General features: G+C 44.5%; 1 protein-coding gene across 1 annotated transcript in view; it reads right to left on the bottom strand.

Moving 5' to 3' along the window:
• Positions 1 to 19,844, bottom strand: part of P3H1 (prolyl 3-hydroxylase 1) — a 798,122-nt gene that overhangs the window by 330,967 nt on the left and 447,311 nt on the right. Inside the window, exon 9 of the mRNA XM_044061892.1 lies at positions 14,097 to 14,224. Within this exon, the coding sequence (XP_043917827.1) occupies positions 14,097 to 14,224 (128 nt within the window). The remainder of the gene's footprint in view (positions 1 to 14,096; positions 14,225 to 19,844) is intronic.

Genomic DNA, 19,844 nt, shown 5'->3' with positions numbered 1-19,844 from the left:
GGACAGGTCGAGAATAGGCCTCCATTGATTTTCTTTTCTTGGTACAAGGAAAAGTCTGGAGTAAAATCCTTGTCCTTGTTCCATAGGCGGTACCTTTTCTATAGCTCTCATCCTTAGTAGGTTGTTGATTTGCCTTAGAGCGTTTGTTGTCTGGTTTGTTGGTAGGTTTGGCATTCCTCTCTTTTTTGGTAGAGTGTGGAAGTGAAACCTGTAGCCTTTGTCTATTGTTTGTAAAGTCCATTTGTCTCCTGTAATGTAATGCCAGTTTACGGAAAATAAGGCTAGTTTTCCGCCCAAGGGTGCTTCCAGTTGTTCCCTGGTAGGCGGAATCAGAGCCAAGTCATTGTGTCTGTCCTGTGGAAGTGGTGGTGGCTGAATCTGTGGCAGTACTTCTCTGGTTGTTAGGCTGCCACTGACGTCCCCTGTAGGCACCCCTGGATTGACCTCTGCCTCTTGGGCGTCTATTTCTGCCTCTCTGTGCTCTGGAGGTGTCTGGAAAGGACCAATTTTTCGAAGGCCAATTTCTGCTAAACCTCGAAGGTTGGACCTGTAAGAAATCCTTGACTGTTTGGACAGATTTTGCTTTTTCTTCTACCTTCTTTAGAACCTGCTGTGCAGGGGAGCCAAACAAACTTTGTTTCTCCATAGGAGCATCTAGGAGTTTTGACTTAACATGGTCTGGTAAGGATTGTTCTTTTAACCAAGCATACCTTCTAATCACTGTTCCAGTCATAGCTGATCTAAAGAAAGCCTCCAGTGCATCATAGCCACATTTTAAGAAATGGTTACTGACCTGCTGAGAGTTATGTACCAAATCCTGAAGGGACTTACGGTCTATAGGTTCAGGAGAGGACAGTTTTTTATTTAGCTGGTCTAACAAAAATTCCTGGTACTGAATCATGTGAAATTGACAGTTTAAGGCCCTGGCCGAAAGAGTAGCAGAAGTATAAACCTTTTTACCCCATCTCTCTAATGCTCTAGATTCCCTTTCAGATGGGAGAGGGTTTTTGGCAGAGGCAGCTGCTACAGCTTTGGGGCCCTGTGAAATGGTTTCAGGATCTGCAACAGGAGCCTTATACAAATGGTAGTGTGTGTCCGGGACCCTGTAATATCTGTCAGGCTTGGCAGGGGCCGGAGGGAGAGAATCAGGGGCAGTACAGGCATCATTATATGCATCATCAACTGTTAGTACTGGAGGAATGGCTAAAGGCCTATGCTGTGGTAAATGTAAAAAAGTCCTAAGCCTTTTCCTTGAATCTGAAAAATCCTGGCCCTGCCATTGAAAATGTTCCCTCATAGCATGTAAGGTTTCCCCAAAGGAAAATTCTTCTGGAGGAGAAGCAGAAGGAATGGAGTCTTCTGCATCAGAATCCTCATAAGGAGAATATGGGCCTTCCTGAGGGTCTGAAATTTCTGAGTCATCCGAGGAATAGTCTGTAGAAACAGGTTCCGGGGGTTCAGTTCTAGGGCTCTTATCTGGAGGAGGTTGAGAGGCCCTGTCTAGGTGAGGTTGGGATCCCCTGATCAAAGAAATGAGATCCTCAGCCAGGCTGAGCATTTGGGAACTAGAGGTAGGCCTGTGAGAGGCAGTTTTAGCAGGTAAGGCCTTAGAAGATTTAGCTGCTTTAGCCCTGGAAAAAGCCTTGATAGACATAGATGCAGGGGGTCTAGCAGCTCCACGTGCAGGGGTAGAAATGTCTAAAGGAATAGTATCTGATAAATCCTGGGTGCCTGCTTCAGCAGGTAATTTCAGTAGCAGATTCAGCCATGCTCTGTGAGGCCTCGGCTATCGGAGGTATGCTTTCGGCGAAGGAAGAACCGAGGCTCGGTTTCAGCGAAACCGAGACACTCATGATTGGCCTAACCGAGGTTACAGGCGAAACCGCGGACCGTGAGTGTCGGTCCTTTTCCTTACGCTTTTTAGCTAATTGTGTAGTCGGAGTCTCCGGCGGCATTTTGTATGCAAAAGTGGGACCAAAAACTCCTCTGCAAACTCCGACCGGCGTCTAAGCATCCGTCGGTTGAAGGAAGCACAGGCTAGACAAGCTGATACGTCGTGGTCTGGGCCTAAACAAGGAAGGCAGTAAGAGTGGAAATCCTTATGAGGTATTTGTTTCCCACAAGTTAAACAATTATTTACTTTGTCTGACATCGGCTGAGGCAAGAAAGAGTCCCCAATGGGGTACTTAGCTTTTAGAAGTCTTGGTAGTAGAAATCTCTGGATCTGACCGACCGGCACTTGCGAACAGCTTCTGCTTCGGGCACCACGCGGCAAGAAAGACTGAGGAAAATGGCATCGGCTGATGCCTTTATACCCAATACACAGCAGCTATGACGTCGGGTGAAGTGCGACATCAGCCAAGGCCAGACCCAGACTTTGGAATCCGGCCGACCGAAGGGCTGCCTGAGGCAGGACAACCCATATGTTAGGACTGCAGATGCATCCTTGAAGGACATCTACATGTAGACACAATGACAGGAAAGTGCAGTAAAGCTTCATATACAAGCAGAATAAGATCACTGAAGGAGTGCAGAAAAGTAATAAAACGGGAAAACTGTAGGAATATTTACTATACACAAGTTGATAAGAGATTGTAGATGGTAACAGACTGTAGCAACCAGTGGGGGCCTGGAGAAAAGTACAGTTGTGTACCTACCATAAATGTAGATGTTCGAGCGTATTCACTGTTGCAGTCATTACACTTGGGTTATCCTGCTGGCAGGCGACCCGTAGTCGGCTCGAGTTCCAAAGTCTTGGTCTGGCGTCGGTTGCTGTCTCCTCTTCCCTGACGTCAGTGCGCCAGGGGTATAAAAGTTGCAACCGACGCCATTTTCTTCAATTTTTCTTGCCCCAGATGTCAGGTGCCCCCAGATATGAAGGCTGTAAAGATAAAAATATGCCAAACAACCATGCATATATTAGTAAAAACATTTTCCTCTTCTAAAAGCAAATACACCACATAGGTTGTATAGAGTTGAGAAGTACAGAATAGTCCCAGCAAAGAGGGGAATGGTGGGTGGGTAACCAGGACTGCAACAGTGAATACATTCGAACATCTGCATTTATGGTAGGTACACAAAGTACAGTTTTGTACCGACCATAAATGTAGATGTCCGATAGATATGCAACTGCAGTCATAACATATGGGTTGTCCTGCCACAGGCAGCCCTCGGTCGGCCGGATTCCAAAGTCTGGGTCCGACGTCGGCTGATGTCGCATTTCTCTCCGACGTCAGAGCGGCTGGAGTACATAAGCATCAGCCGACACCATCTTCTTCAGTGTTTCTTGCCCCAGATGCCAGGTGCCCTCCAAGGAAGGCTGTAATCAAATTGGAAGACAAAAACAGGATTCCATACAAATAAATGAGCAATAAACAGATACACCATAACAGATATCCCCAGCTAAGAGAAGCAGGGATAGGAGTGGACTCTAGGCATAGAGGGGTATGGAGGGTGGGAAAATCCGACTGCAGTTGCATATCTATCGGACATCTACATTTATGGTAGGTACAAAACTGTACTATGTCCTTCAAGAATGCAACTGCAGTCATAACATATGGGTAGAATACCATAGCTTAGCTGGGGGAGGAGGAATGCTCTAGGAAAAAGATGGAGTGGCAATCAAACCCTGCAGGACTGCCGAAGCAAAGCCTGCTCTGGATCTGGAGTATAGAGGGAGATTGTAGTGTTTGGAGAATGTATGCACGGAGCTCCATGTAGCAGCTTCTAGAATGTCCTTAGTAGGCACCCCTCTTAAGAATGCTGTAGAGGTGGCTGTAGCTCTGGTGGAATGTGGTCTGACATTGGCTGGAACAGTCTTTCCATGAAAGGAATAACAGAATCTGATGCAATGTCCAATCCATTTTGAAACAGTCTGTTTTGAAATTGCTTTTCCTTGGACTGCAGGGGCGTAAGCTACAAAGAGTTGTTCAGACTTCCTACTGGTCTTGGTTCTGTCCAGGTAGTATCGAAGTTGTCTGTGAATGTCCAAGGTATGTAACAGTCTTTCCCCCTTATTCTCAGGATTGGGAAGAAAGCAGGCAGATGAATAGCTTGATTTAAAGAAACCCTAGATACCACCTTTGGCATAAAAGTAGGGTTGGTCCTTAATGAAACTCTGTCTCTGTGGAAAATTATGAACGGTGGTATTGCCATTAGGGCCTGTAGTTCCGAAACCCTTCTTGCTGAGGTAATTGCCAACAGGAAAGCTGTCTTCCATGAGAGAAATTGCAAGTCAACTGAAGCTGCTGGCTCAAATGGAGGTAGAGTCAGTTTTTCTAGGACAAAATTGAAGTCCCAGGCTGGCACTGGAGCCTTTCTTGGTGGCTTAATGTTCTTGATTCCCCTGAGGAATTGCCTTAGCAAAGGATGTGAAAAGACAGGCGGATCAGTGTTATATCTAGCTGAAATAGCTGAGGCATGTATCTTTATGGAAGAATATGAGAGTCCAATCTTTATCATATCTGCCAAATATTCCCGGATGAGTGGGATGTTCAATAATGATGCATCATGTCCCTTGCTGGTTATTCCAAATGCTGAATCTCTTCCATTTTGCTAAGTAAACCTTTCTAGTGGATGGTCTTCGAGCCTCTGTTAGTATCCGTTGAACTTCCTTGGAGAGAGATAGGTTGAGGTTGTTCATGGGATCTCCCAGGCTGTTAGCTGCAGTGTCTGAGGGTTTGGATGCACTGTTTTGAAATTGTGTTGAGTCAAAAGTAGAGGCCATTGGGGAAGGGCCCACTTCTTGGTGTGACATATGCTCCGTAGTAGTGGATACCAGTGTTGTCTTGGCCAGTCCGGAGCTATTAGGATCCCCTTGGGTCTCTCTGCTTTGATCTTTAGTAATACTGAGGTCATCAGTGGCAGAGGTGGGAATGCATAGATTTTTAGGAAGTTCCAGTTGAATGAGAGAGCATCTATTTTCCAAGCTTGTGGATGGTATGTCCTTGAGCAGAATTTTTGTAGATGATGGTTGAGGTGAGAAGCAAATAGGTCTACTTCTGGCCTGCCCCATGTCGAAGTGAGCTGTGCGAAGATCTTCGGATGTAACCTCCACTCGTGTGGATCTGTGAAATTCCTGCTTAGGCTGTCCGCCAGCACATTGTCTTTGCCTGGAACAAACTGGGATTGTAACTGAATGTTTAGGCTCAGTGATTTTTCCCAAAGATACATTGTCAGTCTGCAAAGAGGGTAAGAATGGGTGCCCCCCTGCTTGTTTATATACCACATCACAGTGGTGTTGTCTGTCCGTATCAGTAAATGGCCTTGCTGAAGTTGGTGTTGAAAGGCCTCGATGGCATGCGTTACTGCCAGCATTTCCTTTTGGTTTATGTGCAGATGTGTTTCCTTTGGAGACCATTGTCCTTGTATACACCTGCCTTCCATGTGCGCCCCCCATCCAAGGTCTGAGGCGTCTGTGGTCATGGTCTGTGTTATCTGTGTTTTTTTGAATGACATCCCTGTGTTTGCCTGGCTTACCGAGGCCCACCATAGGAATTCCTTTTGTAGGCATGGAATGAGCGGTATGGTTGTCTCTAAGTTGTTGCTGTGCTGAGACCATAGGCTTTTAGGTACCATTGAAGCTTTCTCATGTGTAGTCTTGCTAATGGAACCAGGAGAATGCAGGATGCCATGTAACCCAGGGCCTGTAGGAATCTCCTTGCAGTCATCTGGGTAAGTTTTGCCAAACCTTTGAAATAATGAGTTAACTTCTCTTGCTTGTCTTCTGTTAGGTAAGCCATTTGAGAGGCTGTGTCTAATTTGGCTCCTAAGAAGATTATTTGCTGGGATGGCTGAAGTCTTGACTTTTGGAAGTTGACTGTGTATCCCAGAGCTTGAAGTAATCGTATGACATAGTCCAAGTTTTTGTCAACATCAATTTGAGGTCCGCTTGTATAAGGCAGTCGTCCAGGTTAGGTAAATTTGGATCCCCTGGAGCCTGCAATGAGCAATTACTGAAGCCAGGCATTTTGTGAATACTCTGGGCGCAGTAGATAAGCCAAATGGCAATGCTGAGAATTGATAATGCTCTGGCCCTGCAAGAAATCTGAGGTATCTTCTGCAGCTGTGTCTGATAGGGACATGCAGGTATGCCTCCTTGAGGTCCAGAGTAATCAGCCAAGACCCCTTGCCCAGCATGGGAAGGAGTTGCTGTAGAGTCAGCATTGTGAACTTTGGTACTATGAGAAAGGTGTTTAATGCGGACAAATCCAGTATTGGTCTCCATTGAGATTCTTTTCTTGGAACAAGGAACAGTCTTGAGTAAAACCCCTGGCCTTGTTCTTGTTGTGGAACTCTTTCTATTGCTTTCATCCGAGTCAGCAGAGAGATTTGCTTGATAGCCTCTGCCCTCTGGTTTTGTGGTAGGTTTGGTATGCCTTGTTTTCTTGGTAAGGTATGAAAATGGAACCTGTAACCTCGGTCTATAATGTCCAAAATCCATTTGTCCTTTGTCAGTCTGTGCCAATTGTCTGCAAACAGAGATAATTTTCCGCCCGAGGGAGCTTCTATTTGTTCCCTGGTAGGCGGAAGTAGAGGAAAGTCATTGAGATTGTGGCTGTGGGGCAGGTGAAACCCCTGTGTCACTTCTTTGGTTTCCTGGCTGCCATTGTCGTCCCCTTAAGGACCTCTGTATTGTCCTCTTCCTCGGCCACGTCTGTTTTTACCCCTTTGAAACTTTTCAGGATTAGGAAAGGACCAGTTTTTTGAAGGCCAATTCCTACTGAATCTAGGGGGTTGAACCTGGAGGAAATCTTTCACCGTCTGAACTGATTTTGCTTTTTCCTCGATGGACTTTAACACATCCTTAGCATTAGCACCAAAAAGCTTGTTATTTTCCAAAGGTGCATCCAGAAGTTTTGCCTTTACATGATCTGGTAGAGGTTGATCTTTTAACCATGCATGTCTACGAATGACTGCCCCTGTCATAGCTGCCCTACATGAAGCTTCCAGTGCATCATATCCACACTGCAGGAAGTGATTGCTTACTTGCTGAGAGTTATGTACAGCTTCCTGCAAAGACTTCCTGTCTAAAGGATCAGGAGAGGCCAATGTTTTCTGTAAATCTTCTAACAGGAAATCCTGATATTGTAACATATGAAAAGGCAATTCAAAGCTCTCATAGATAAAGTAGTGGAGGTGTAAACCTTTTACCCCATCTCTCTAATGACCTAGCTTCCCTGTTGGAGGGCAAAGGATTTTTAGAGGTGGAAGCTGAAACACCTTTAGGTCCCTGAGAAATAGTTTCCAAATCAGCAGTATGGGCCCTGAATAAATGGGAATGTGTTTCTGGGACCCTGTAATACCTGTCTGGCTTTGCTGGAGCAGGAGGAAGAGAGTCAGGGGTAACACTAGAGTCAGAATATAAATCATCCAAAACATCAAGCACAGGAGGAATAGCTAAGGGCCTGTGCTGGGGCTTTTTAAGGAAAGTTTGAAGGCGCTTTCTGGAATCAGAAAATTCCTGGCCTTGCCACTTGAAATGTTCCCTCATGGTATGCAGAACTTCCCCAAAAGAAATATCCTCAGGAGGGGAGGCCGAGGGGATGGAATCCTCTGCATCCGAGTCCTCATAGGTCTGGAAGAGCTCTTCCTGGCCATCAGAGTGGACAGAGTCATCGGAATCTTCATCTGAAGGAATAGGGTCAGAGGGTTCAACCCGGGGCCTTTTATCAGAAGGAGGCTGGGATCCTCTCTCAGGATGGGCCTGTGAACCTCTAATCATAGAAATTAAGTCAGCAGCCATAGTCATAATTTGTGTCTCTGGAGAAGGCTGAGGCAAGGCTTTAGCAGTAAGATGCTTGGTCTTGCTGGCTGCCTTAGCCCTAGTGTAGGCCTTAATAGACATGGCCATAGGAGGCCTGGCAGCTCCATGTGCAGGAGTGACCTTATCTACAGCAATGGTCTCGGGCATTTCCTCGGTTTCGGTATCCGGAGGAAAATCAATAACTGGCGTTGGAGAGATATCCGGAATCGGAGTCGTTGGTAATACGGTGTCTTCGGTTCGAAGCGGTGGAATAACCGTCTCAGGGGGAACCGGAGCACTCGCGGTAGGTTTTGGCGTGGAGTCGGAGGTAGACGCGGGCCGAGGATGTCGGTCCCGGTCTTATCGTTTCTTGGGAGTTTGCGATGTCGGAAGTTCCGACGGCATTGTAAAAGCAAATTTTTCGCCGAAAAAATCTTCAGTGAACTCCGCCCGGCACCTGAGAGTGCGCTTGTTGAAGCGAGCACAGGCTACACAGGCCGAGACGTCGTGGTCTGGGCCAAGGCAAGGAAGACAGTAAGAGTGGAAATCCTTATGAGGTATTTGTTTACCACAAGAAAGACAATTGTTAACTTTTTCAGTAATTTCTGACATCGGCTGAGGCAAGAAAAGGTCCCCAACGAGGTACTTAGCTTTTGATGACTTGAATCGAAGAATACAGGAGCTGACCGACCGGCACTTGCGAACTGCTTCTGCTTCGGGCACCACGCGGCAAGAAAGACTGAAGAAGATGGCATCGGCTGATGCTTATGTACTCCAGCCGCTCTGACGTCGGAGAGAAATGCGACATCAGCCGACGTCGGACCCAGACTTTGGAATCCGGCCGACCGAGGGCTGCCTGAGGCAGGACAACCCATATGTTATGACTGCAGTTGCATTCTTGAAGGACATCTGTACTATGTTCATCGTGTTTCACTGTTGCAGTCATTACACTTTGTAAGAATCCCAAAGCTGAGGTAGGGTGGCTGGGTTTAGATTGGATTTGGCGAGGCTAACAAGCCCTGCAGGACTACAGTGGCAAAGCCTGCTCTGGATTTGGAGTAGAGAGGAAGGTGGTAGTGCTTAGTAAAAGTGTGTACTGAGCTCCAGGTTGCAGCTTCTAATAGGTCTTTGGTTGGTACCCCTCTGTGGAAAGCTGCTGAAGCGGCTGCTGCTCTTTTAGAATGAGGCCTAATGCCCTTAGGCACAGATTTGCCATGTTGTACATAACAGAAGCGGATGCAGTGTCCTATCCATTTGGAAATTGTCTGCTTTGTAATAGGTTTTCCTTGTGATCCTGCAGCATATGCTACAAACAGTTGCTCAGTTTTCCTGAAAGCTTTTGTTTTGTCCAAGTAAAATCGTAGCTGCCTGTGTATATCCAAAGAGTGCAGAAGTCTTTCCCCTTTATTCTGGGGATTTGGGTAGAAAGTAGGCAAATGAATAGTTTGGTTTAAGGCTACATTGGAGACCACTTTTGGCATGAACGTTGGGTTCGTCCTTAGAGAAACCCTGTCCTGGTGAAAAATGAGGAAAGGTTCCACAGCCATCAATGCCTGTAACTCTGAAACTCTTCTTGCTGAAGTTATTGCTAGGAGCAGAGCAGTTTTCCATGACAAGAATTTCAGATCAGCTGTGCTGGCTGGTTCAAAAGGCGGCAGTGTTATTTTTTCTAAAACAAAATTAAGGTCCCAAGTAGGTACTGGTGCTCTCCTAGGGGGTCTTATATTTTTTGCCCCTCTGAGGTACTGTCGTAGTAGAGGATGTGAAAAAAATAGGAGGATCCATACTGTAATGAGCTGAAATGGCAGAGGCATGGATTTTAATAGAAGAAAAAGATAGGCCTTTGTCCAACATCTCAGTGAGGTATTGTAAAATCTGAGGCATAATAGGGACCAGTGGGTCAAGCCCTTGTGCCTGGTTCCAAGCACAGAATCTCTTCCATTTTTCCGCATACGATTTCTAGTGCTGGGTCTCCTGGCTTCCAAAATTACATCCATAACAGCTTTAGAGAGAGGTGCAGTCTGAGAGTCTACATTATCTGCCATGCTACCAGGTTTAAGGTTCTGAGATGACTGTGCAGAATCTGATTGTTTTGCTGTGTTAGAAGATGAGGGATTTGAGGTAGAGGCCAATGCAGGCCTTGGGACAAAATCTTTAGAATTGGGTACCAGTGCTGGCATGGCCAGTCTGGTGCAATCAGGATAATTTTTGGCCTCTCTTGTCTGACTTTTAGAAGCAGCTTGGTGAGAAGAGGCATCGGAGGGAAGGCATAGACTGTCAGGTTTTTCCAGTTGAAAGATAGAGCATCCACTTTCCATGCTTGAGTGTGATAAGTCCTTGTGCAAAATGTTTAAAATTGGCAATTGTGAGGGCTATGTCTGGGCGTCCCCATTCCATTGTTATCATGTTGAACACTTGTGGATTTAGCTTCCATTCATGAGGATCCATGAGATTTCTGCTTAGTTCGTCTGCCAGTGTATTTTTTGTTCCTGGCAGGAATTGTGCTTGCAGATGTACCTGGTAAGTCAATGCTGTGTTCCACAAAGTGATGGCTTGTCTGCATAGGGGGTAGGAATGCATGTCCCCTTGCTTGTTTATGTACCACATAACTGTGGTATTGTCCGTCTTTATTAATAATTGTCCTGGATGTATTAAGTACTTGAAGGCTGTCAGGGCATTCTGTACAGCTAGCATCTCTTTTTGATTGATGTGAAGATGCATTTGTTCCTTGGGCCACGTGCCCTGAATACATTTTCCTGCCATATGTGCTCCCCAGGCGTAATCCGATGCATCCGTTGTTATTGTCTGCCTGGCTGTAGGTAAGGTGAAAGGCTGTCCCTTGTTGTGGTGACAGGCCTGGGACCACCATCGAAACTCCTGTTGTAGGCAGGGAATCAAGTTTATGATTGCCTCTAGGCTGTGACAATGCTGAGTCCAAACACTTTTTAGATACCATTGTAGTTTCCTCATATGCAGTTTGGCATATGGAATTAGTAGAATGCAAAATGCCATGAAACCCAGGGCCTGCAGAATTTTTCTTGCTGGGAGCTGGGTCTTTGTTGCCATCATTTGAAAGTAATGAGTCAGTTGCCTTTGTTTGTCTGGCGTGAGATAAGCCATCTGGGTAGTTGTATTTAAGCTTGCACCCAGGAATATTATCTCTTGAGAGGGCACTAGTTTTGATTTATTTTTGTTTACTCTGTACCCTAGGCAAATTAGTAATCTTTTTACAAACTCCATGTGCTTTAGAAGGGTCTCTCTGCTCTCTGCTTGAATAAGGCAGTCGTCCAAGTAGGGATATATTTGAATTCCTTTTTGTCTGCAAAATGCAATTACTGGTGCCAGGCATTTTGTGAAGACCCTGGGCACAGTAGATAAGCCAAAGGGCAGTGCAGAGAATTGATAATGCATTGAGCCTGCTATAAATCTGAGGTATCTTCTGCACGACTGTCTGATTGAGACGTGCAGGTATGCCTCCTTGAGATCCAAAGTAACTAGCCAAGCCTCTTTGCCCAGCATGGGCAAGAGTTGTTGCAGTGTTAACATTTTGAATTTTGGAACATCCAGGAAAGTATTTAGGATTGACAGGTCCAGTACTGGTCTCCATGCTTTGTCCTTTCTGGGTACTAGGAAAGGTCGTGAGTAAAATCCTTGGCCCTGTTCTTCTTGTGGAACATTTTGAATAGCTCCCATATCCATAAGAGCTGCAATTTGTTTTTGTGCCTCTGCCCATTGGTTTTGTGGCAGGTTTGGCATACCTTTTGGTTTTGGAAGCATGTGGAAGTGAAACCTGTACCCTTGAGAAACTATATTCAACACCCATTGGTCTTGGATGATCATGTGCCAATTTTTTGAGAAAAGTGCTAGCTTTCCCCCTGGGGGTGCTGTCAACTGGTAAGAGCTTGGCATTTGCAGAGGGAAGTCATTGTGACTGTTTACTATAAGGTTGTGATTTGTCTTCTCCTCCTTTGGGGGCCGAAGCACCCCATTGTTTAGGTCTGTAGGAGCCTTGGGGCTGAGATCTGCCTCTTGTGCGTCTGTATCTGCCTCTTTGTGGCCTGTCTGACACTGGAAAGGACCAATTTTTTGAAGGCCAGTTCCTGCTAAATCTACGTGGCTGAACCTGTAAGAAATCTTTCACAGTTTGCATTGACTTTGCTTTATCCTCCATTTTCTTTAAAACCTCTTCTGCCTTAGCACCAAACAAAGTATCATGCTGTAGTGGAGCATCCAATAATTTCATTTTAACATGGTCAGGTAAACTCTGTTCTTTCAACCAAGCATGTCTTCGAATGACTGAGCCTGTAACTGCGGCTCTACAAGAAGCCTCCAATGAATCAAAACCGCATTGCAGAGTATGCTTTCCCACTTGTTCAACTGCATGCAATAAATCCTGAAGTTCTTTACAGTCAGGACCTTTTATATTTGTAACCATTTTCTGCTTTAACAATGACATGAGATGCTGCTGATATTTAAGCAAGTGAAACTGACAGTTTAAAGCTTTTACAGCTAAAGTAGCAGAAGTGTAAACTTTTTTCCCCATCTGTCCAGAGCTCTGGAATCCCTATCTGAGGGGACAGGATTTTTGGCAGTAGAAGCTTTAACCCCTTTTGGACCTTGAGATATAGTTTCTGGTCCGCAGTGGGGTTTTTGTAAAGAAATTTATGAGAGTCAGGGACCCTGTAGTACCTGTCTGGTTTTACTGGTGCAGGGGGTAAAGAATCTGGAGACAGACTGGATTCAGAAAAAAACAATATCAAGCACAGGGGGGATAGCCAAGGGCCTGTGCTGAGGCAATAGAAGGAAATCTATTAGCCTTTTCTTGGATTCTGAGTAATCCTGGCTCTCCCAATGGAAATGATCCCTCATGGTATGCAGGGTTTCCCCAAAAGAGTAATCCTCAGGTGGTGAGGCTGAAGAAATGGACTCTTCAGCATAAGAGTCCTCATAGGGAGGGAGAGAATAGCCCTGGTCAGAAGTAGTATCAGAAGAAATGGAAACCTGATCAGAGGAATCATAATCAGTGTCTTGCCTAGGCCTTTTGTCAGGAGGGGGATGGGAGCCCCTGATTAAAGTAATAAGGTCTTCGGCCATTTTAAGCATCTGTTTCTTAGGCATGGATGACTGTTCTGGAGAATGCTGCACATGTTTCTTTGTCTTTAATGGTGTTTTTGACTTTGCCTTTGCCGCTGTAGTAGCTTTAATTGTAAGCTGTGAAGGTCTGAAAATACCCTCAGAAGCCGGTGCCTGCTCAGCGGATCCAGACCCATCTGAGGGTATATTTTCCGTAGACCCAATACCTTGAGTTTCCACAGGCCTCGGTGTCTCCACGTGGCTGTCGGTTGTGGCCTGTGGCTCTGAGGTAGTGGGTGTCAGGGGCTGAGAAAGCGTCTCACTGAGAACCGGCGAACCGGCGACTGGCCTAGAAGAGGCTTTGTCATCGGTTTTGGACCTCGGATGCCTGTCTTTTTCTTTATCTTTGCGGTTTTTTATACATTCCGGTCGTCGGTTGTTCTGACGGCATTATGTAATTAAATCTTCGACCAAAATAATGTAAAGCAAACTCAAGCCAATGTTTAATAGTGCGTTTATTAAATCTAGCACAAAACCGACAACTAGTGACGTTGTGGTCAGGGCATAGGCAAGGAATGCAGTAAGAGTGAAAGTCCTTATGAGGTATTTGCTTCCCACAAGAAATACAATTATTAACTTTTACTGACATCGGTCTGGAGCAAGAAAATGTTTCTAGCAGGGTACTTAGCTTTATTGAAGACTTCGGTTCTGAAATTCAATTTTGAAAATCTCAGGAGTCGGCCGACCGGCACTTGCGAACTGCTTATGCTTCGGGCACCGTGCGGCAAGAAAGACTGAAGAAAATGGAGTCGGTTGCAACTTTTATACCCCTGGCGCACTGACGTCAGGGAGGAGGCGACAGCAACCGACGCCGGACCAAGACTTTGGAACTCGGGCCAACTACGGGCTGCCTGCCAGCAGGATAACCCAAGTGTAATGACTGCAACAGTGAAACATGATGAACACCTGCTAATTTAGCAGTTTTTTGGCAATTACATAATTTAATTCACAATTACTTACCCATGCTAATCATCGCCTCCTTCCCGCCCACTAATACTAATGCCATAGTCTTCCATGTTCATAAGCAATTTTTAAAATAAGATTTTATTTCTAAACTATTGTGAAACAACTTTTGTTTTTTGCACCTTTAGACATGATCTTTAACTCCACCTGGAAGAATACCTACTTCATTTATTATAAGCTGCACAAGTTTTCTCATTTGCTGACCATGGACCATATGCATTCAATACATGGAAGGTTGTACAGAATTCATACTCACGTTTGCAAGGCGAAGGAGTTCTCGACATTCCTCATCAGAGATAACATCATCTAATACCACTCGCTGGGAGCCATTCAACGTCTTTGAATTCATAGTCACTTTGATACCGTCAAACAGAACAGGACCACCTAAAATCAAGAATAAAAAAATAATTGAGTGAGTATACCATGCCTTGGAGAACTAATACACTACACTACTAGGGCATATTCTAGTAATTACATGCCAAACAAATGCTAAACTGACAGCTCTATCTAGAAAAAAACAAAATACAGCGCAAAGAACATATTGACTTTGATATACCAATCACCCAAAAATGCATTTGCTCTGGTAGTGTAGATGGATAAAGCTCAGGTAATCAGAGTTTTATTAGAGGCTCAGATGGCTGATGGAGTGACAGAGAGGATAAGCGTGCCTCTCCTGGAGGGGATGGATGTACTAGGCATTGCCTGATGAGTTCTGGCAGAGGCCAGGACTCAGGGGGATGGACTGACGTATAAAAATAGAGAAAAAAAAGAGAAAATAAGAGTTACATGAAACCTTCCTGAGGCCAGGGATGGGATGCAAACCTGAGTAGTCCTCCCACTGCCTCTCCATCCTACAGTATATGGTGTCAGCACATAGGGATAAGGAAATTAGGCCAGGGGGAAAAAGATCAACAAGGTCAGATGGCATCCTGTCTGCCAGTCTGTCTTAGGACTTGCCTTGGTGTATACCGCACCCAAATCGACCCTTCTGAAGGTGAGGAAGTCTGATAATCAACCAATGTGGAAGAGAAAAAGTGGGTGAGAAAAGGGGGAAAAATGATGCAAAAGCAGGAATTCATGGGACTTCTGCTTTTCTATACAGGTGAATCAGACTTCAATCCTAGGAACATCCCTGAAGTCTGTGAAATCTAGTTAATAAAAAATCTAAAATGTGTAAAATACAGTAAGTCAAATGGTTTCAAAGAAGAAAACGTGCTTTTACTCAAGAACATGCAAAAAACACATTTCATGAACCACTTTCAGAGGGTCACCACACATGATCCACACATTACAAAACATACATGAGAAACAACTGTAAAACTGTCAGGACGATGACAGATGGACTGCTAAAATGGTTCAACAGTTGACTTCTGTTTTAGGCTGAAATATTTGAAGGATTGCACTGTGTAACAATTTAAATCATGCAGCACTCCAGATTGCAGTACAATTTAAACCAAGCCAAGCCAATATCCAGCAATCTACACTTCATTTTACACTAATGTAGCTACAGTAAAACAAAAGGGGGAGTGAACCATACATTTATATGAAAATTGTCTTTAATCTAGCCAAAATCTAAGTACTAGTTGTTAAGTTTAATGTCTTACAAAAATGTTCTCTCATACTGCCAACATTAGTAATCTTTTGGGAAGGGGATATATGGCCTGATGATAAACCTTTAATGAAAATAAAGATTGGTATGAACAGCTATTCCAAACTACATTTTCAAAAAGAATATATTTCAAAACTTTTTTTTCATTACTAAATTAAAGTCTACAGGCACTCTCACCAATGCCAAAATCTCAGAGAGTATGCAGCATTTCCTTCAAGATACAATGGCCTTCAAATTGCTAAATTAAATAGGTGAGGAGAGAAGGATAAAGATGTTAAGCAGTGCTATTTCAAAAACTGGAACTTTCAAAATACTTTCTTATTATGAAATCCTGCTTCAAATGACCAGATTTTGTGGAATACTCACAAACTGAAAGCAAAACATACCAGACTCTCTCTTCCAGAGTGGTGATTATGAGATGTACTATATAAAATCTGTTGTGCCTTCCAGTGGTACCACTGTGGAAGGCAAAATTCTTGGTGAACAACACTACAATAAAGCTAATATCTGGGCATGTAACAATGCCAGTACATAATCTGTTTTAGAGCTGTTTTGCACATTTATAGACATAACAACAAAACCTATGAAGTAGTTAAGGCTGGAGGTTTTGAGTGGGGATGGGAGAAGAGCAAACTGGGCCACAGCACAAGACAGTCTCCGTATACATGCAATCTTAGCATTGCTGTCCTTCACTAACAACATAACAAGAAGTAAGGGTCTGCCTGTAAGGACTTGGGAGTCCTCTTATAAGAAAAAAATAGAAAGCAAGTCGGCAATATTTACATTTTACATGGAACTGAGCCATACAGTAATAAGCATATCTCTCAAGTACACCTCAATATGAGGAACATTCTACAGTTCGAGTTTTAAAAAGCACATATTCCTTACATTCTACAGTGTAAGAGTCTGTCACACTTTCAATGTTAAGAATCTTTTTTATCTGATATCGATAGTAGATAATACTGTTGTGTCTTTCGGCTTATCCCGGTTAGGGGTTGCTACAGCGGATCTCTGGTCCGCTAATGTTTTGGTAGTGGATTTTTACTTGCCGAGTTACCAGCCCTGAAGCACAACCTTCAACGAAGACACGCTCATTCACGCATGCCTCCACACAGAAGATGCTCTAGCTGAGAATCGAACGGGACAACGTCTTGCTGTGAGGCGACAACCCTACCGCAGCACCACTACCGCGGTATGATAGTAGATAATACTGAATTGTATTAACTTGTCAAAATAACTTTTTACAAGTATAAACATTTAACCATCTTACGAGCTTCCTACCTGAATTTGTTATTACATTTAGTAAGTGTTCCATATTTTCCCCAATGCTCCACATTATCAGAGGTAGAGTTCCACATTCTGGAGATAGATGGTTCAGAGCTATGGTGATTAGATTTTAAGAAGCACAAATCTTTGTGTAGTAGGCTAACAGTCTCGCTGGGGTGCCTTCTGTGTGGAGTCTGCATGTCCTCCCTGTGGTCGCGTGGGTTTCCTCCAGGTGCTCCAGTTTCCTCCCACATCCCAAACACATGCTGCAGGTGGATTGGACACTCTAAAAAATTGGCCCTAGGTGTGAGTGCATGCATGTGCCTTCTGTGGAAGGTTGGGCGCAGGGCTGGCAACTCGACACTGTAAAATCCACTGCCAATCATGAGTGGACAGGTGATCTGCTGTGGCGACCCCTAACCAGGAAAAGCTGAAAGAAGAAGAAGGCTGATAACAGTCTCCCCCGGATTCACTAATCTTCCGTGCAGGACTAGCTTAGTCCTGCATGCAAGCTCCCGTGTAGGAGGAAGACGGCAGTGAGTCATGCATATTAATGAAGGCACGCTGCCCAACCTCCTAGGGTTACACTGAGAGTGTATGAGTGCAGGGGTGTGTCTGAGAGCAGAGCTCTCAGAATACACACGCCCCTGCAATGTAGAACAGCACAAAGTGGAAATAAATGAGCAACACCACTCATAGGTGTCCGCATATGCCCACCAACAGTCCCCCATGTGCACAACAGCAACAGGACATAAAAATCAAAAGAAGAAACCCCTTTACTTTTTTTTAAAACTCTGAGTACAGCTAACCACAGGTGCGCAGGTGTGCCCAATTGCTTAGCTACGGTTAAAGCAGCTTAAAAGGCTGAAGAGGATAACAAGGAAGATATATGCAAATGAAGCAGCACAGCAACAGTGTAGTGGGCAGAGCATTCGCCTAACGAGCAGGCATTCCCGGACCGAGTCCCACTGCAGCACAGTCTATTTTACATGGCAAAGCATGGTATAACCAATATTTTTATTGCAAAACCCACTAAATAACATATATTTATGAACTGGAGTACTGCAAAAAATGCACATGTGAAGAGTCAGTGTTATAATGAATAAGGCAGTAGTAAGCAGGTGTAAGCACAGATAAGCAGTAGTAAGCATTAGTAAGCGTGTTTAAGTGCGTTTGCACGGGGGTAAGAATTGTCTACACAGATTAAGCAAAGTAGAAGCTAACTGAGTGTAAGAAACTATAACCCGAAATAAGCAGTGCTTACCACCGCGCAAACCCGCTTACAACTGCTTTAAAGTGCCTTAATCACTCTGTATCCAATGGGCCTTTGTCTGCCCAGCAACAAAATAAACAGACATGCAGGTCTCAAACCCAGGACCCTATACACCATAGTCCCAGTAGCTATCCAGCAAGCCATCACAGAAGTACAGAAGAATGAGGTAGTAGTAAACATGTCCTTACCATAGTATAACCAAACTGAACCTGTGAAAGGCATCAGTATACGGTCATATGTGCCATAACCCACTACATAACATAAATATGTGAAATGCAGTACAGCAGTAAGCCCAGAAGTAAGGTGTACTGGTAACAGAGTGTCAAAGTCCCCAATAAAACACAAGGCCCCAATGAGTGTACTTAAACATCAATCAGGGATACTAGGCATACATATATGGTGTAATGAATAATAACACAATGCCAAAAAAGCATTATAATGAATGTCTACTGTAGGCAACACCAAGCATTCCACACGCCAGCTTAGGAGGTGTGAACAATGTGTACACCGGCGAACTCTATGTGCCCAGTAGTATAACCCTTTAAACAATGCCAACATTAGGTAAGCAGGTTTGCCCATAACTTAGCCTTTTCAAAACCGACCAATCACGTTAAAGTGCGGGAAATTGATCCTACTTAAACCCAAGAAGCGGGAATACAGCTCATAGCTGGTTATAGCTTCCTCTTGCAGGCACTATGGCAGTAAGGGGAGAAGAAGTGCGCTTCCGGGCACAGCGCTGGTGCATCCAGGAGTCCAAGGTCATGGCTGGACTCCTAGTTACAGACCATGCACAGAGACTGCTGCTGGGCCAGTACCAGGGCTCCCAATATAAGGCGGAGGCCTGGGACCGTCTTGCTCGCAACCTTACCAGTGCCACTGGCATACCTCAAACTGGTGAGAAGGTCAAGCACCACTATGCTGACCTGAAGTGGCAGAAGGGGGACCGCTTAGAGGAGTGGCTACAAGAGGCTAGAGCATCCGGGGATGCCCCAGTTGTGTCTAAGTATCAGTCCACTACCAGTTTAATAATTGCCAGCTCAGGTATATCATGGATAGGTATGGCTAAATATTCCTCTTATGTCCCCCACAGCTGCAATGGAGCGGGCCACGAACGAGGAGGCCCACATCTGCCGCCTGGCGTGATTGCAATGCGAAGCAGGTTAGTAATACTCATGCTTTTACTGTCTAGGAAATAAAAATAAAAGTAGTAGTAAAGTAATTGCTAGTATAAAACCTGTATTGTTCAAGGCAAGTACTGTATACACTAGAGAATATGGCAGGAAGAGTCTCATATTGTTAGTATGGCAATAAAAGTATAATACCCTGACAAAACAGGTCTAACTGCTGGACTGTCTGTGTATATTCTGGTATCATATGGTAATGTAGATTTGCAATCATGTAATAGTACTGTAGTATTAAGCACTGTTACCCACACCATGCACCATAACATGGATGTGTAGGAATGCCTGTATATGACAGGTGTAATCCCCAGAGGCCATTTAGTACAACTGCGAGACACAGACAATAAAAAAGGGAGATGCAGAAAACAAAACCCGAATAGCACATGCAACTGAGATGTGAACTGTTGTTTTATTAGCACACACAGCCACGGTTTGAATCCAGCCAGTGGTAGTAGTTTGCATACAGAATTATACACCACAACTGTACAGATATGTCCAGACTGTCTATTAAAGTGGCCCATATATAATGCCATCAACCTGTCCCCTTGGGAAATCAGTGGGATGATCCCAGATGTATAGGCAGCAAACAGGAAATACAACTGATTGACACACATCTATGACAACAAACCTGCACACTAGCAACTCCCCAATACCTTATGTGACTAAGAAGCCACG

This window comes from Protopterus annectens, chromosome 2.part0, assembly GCF_019279795.1.
Source record: "Protopterus annectens isolate FY-2018-M chromosome 2.part0, PAN1.0, whole genome shotgun sequence".
NCBI classification, from domain to species: Eukaryota; Metazoa; Chordata; order Ceratodontiformes; family Protopteridae; genus Protopterus; species Protopterus annectens.
This window is presented reverse-complemented; position numbering and strand designations above follow the sequence as displayed.